At 59.5% G+C, this 627-nt stretch overlaps 1 protein-coding gene across 1 annotated transcript in view; it reads left to right on the top strand.

Annotated features, from left to right (window-relative positions):
* EMH_0068770 (uncharacterized protein) overlaps positions 1–627 on the top strand; it is a gene marked incomplete at both ends in the record, with an annotated part of 5478 nt that overhangs the window by 2417 nt on the left and 2434 nt on the right. The window contains one exon of the mRNA XM_013498797.1: positions 220–545. Coding sequence (XP_013354251.1) covers positions 220–545 — 326 coding nt within the window. The remainder of the gene's footprint in view (positions 1–219; positions 546–627) is intronic.

The following is a 627-nucleotide window of genomic DNA, read 5'->3' as shown; positions in this document are numbered from 1 at the left end:
AGCAGGCAGCGCGGGTACGACGGGGTTTTGCCCGTGAGGTGTTTTTTGGTGAGTTTGCTTCTGCAGCCACGACAGTCAACGGTGTTACTCCAGTTGCTGCAGCTGCTGTGCTGCTGCTGCTGTAGCAACTGTGCTGCTGCTGCTGCATCTGGCGGTGTTGTTGGTGTTGCTGCTGCTGTTGTAGATCTGCTGCTGCTGCTGCTGCCTGTGCTGCTGCAGGGCTGCTGCTGCGTGGCGCGCCGCACGTGTCGCGTTTTGTTGAGGTCCTCTCTGATGTCCCCTCAGCTCCTTCTGATGCAGCTCGAGCAGGCCCAGCAGCAGCAGCAGCAGCTGCTGCTGCTGCTGCAGCTGAGTCTGAAACAGCAGCAGCAGCAGCAGCAGCAGCAGCCTTCTTGCCAGATATGCAGGTCGAGGACCTGCAGCAAGCAGCAGCAAGCGCGAGAAGCAGCAGCTGCAACAGCTGGCTGGTATTTGCTAATGAAGGCGTCGCCCTGACCTCCCTCTTCTTCGCTGCAGACACAGCAGGAAGCGGCATGCTCACACCAGTAAGCAGCAGCAGCAACAACAGCTGCAGCAGCAACAGCAGCAGCAGCAACAGCAGCAGCAGCAAACAGCACCAGCAGCAAC

This window comes from Eimeria mitis, genomic scaffold (genome assembly GCF_000499745.2).
Source record: "Eimeria mitis Houghton genomic scaffold, Emh_scaff3715, whole genome shotgun sequence".
In the NCBI taxonomy this organism is placed as follows: domain Eukaryota; phylum Apicomplexa; class Conoidasida; order Eucoccidiorida; family Eimeriidae; genus Eimeria; species Eimeria mitis.
The sequence above is the reverse complement of the archived record's forward strand: the minus strand, read 5'-3'. Positions and strand labels throughout refer to the sequence as shown.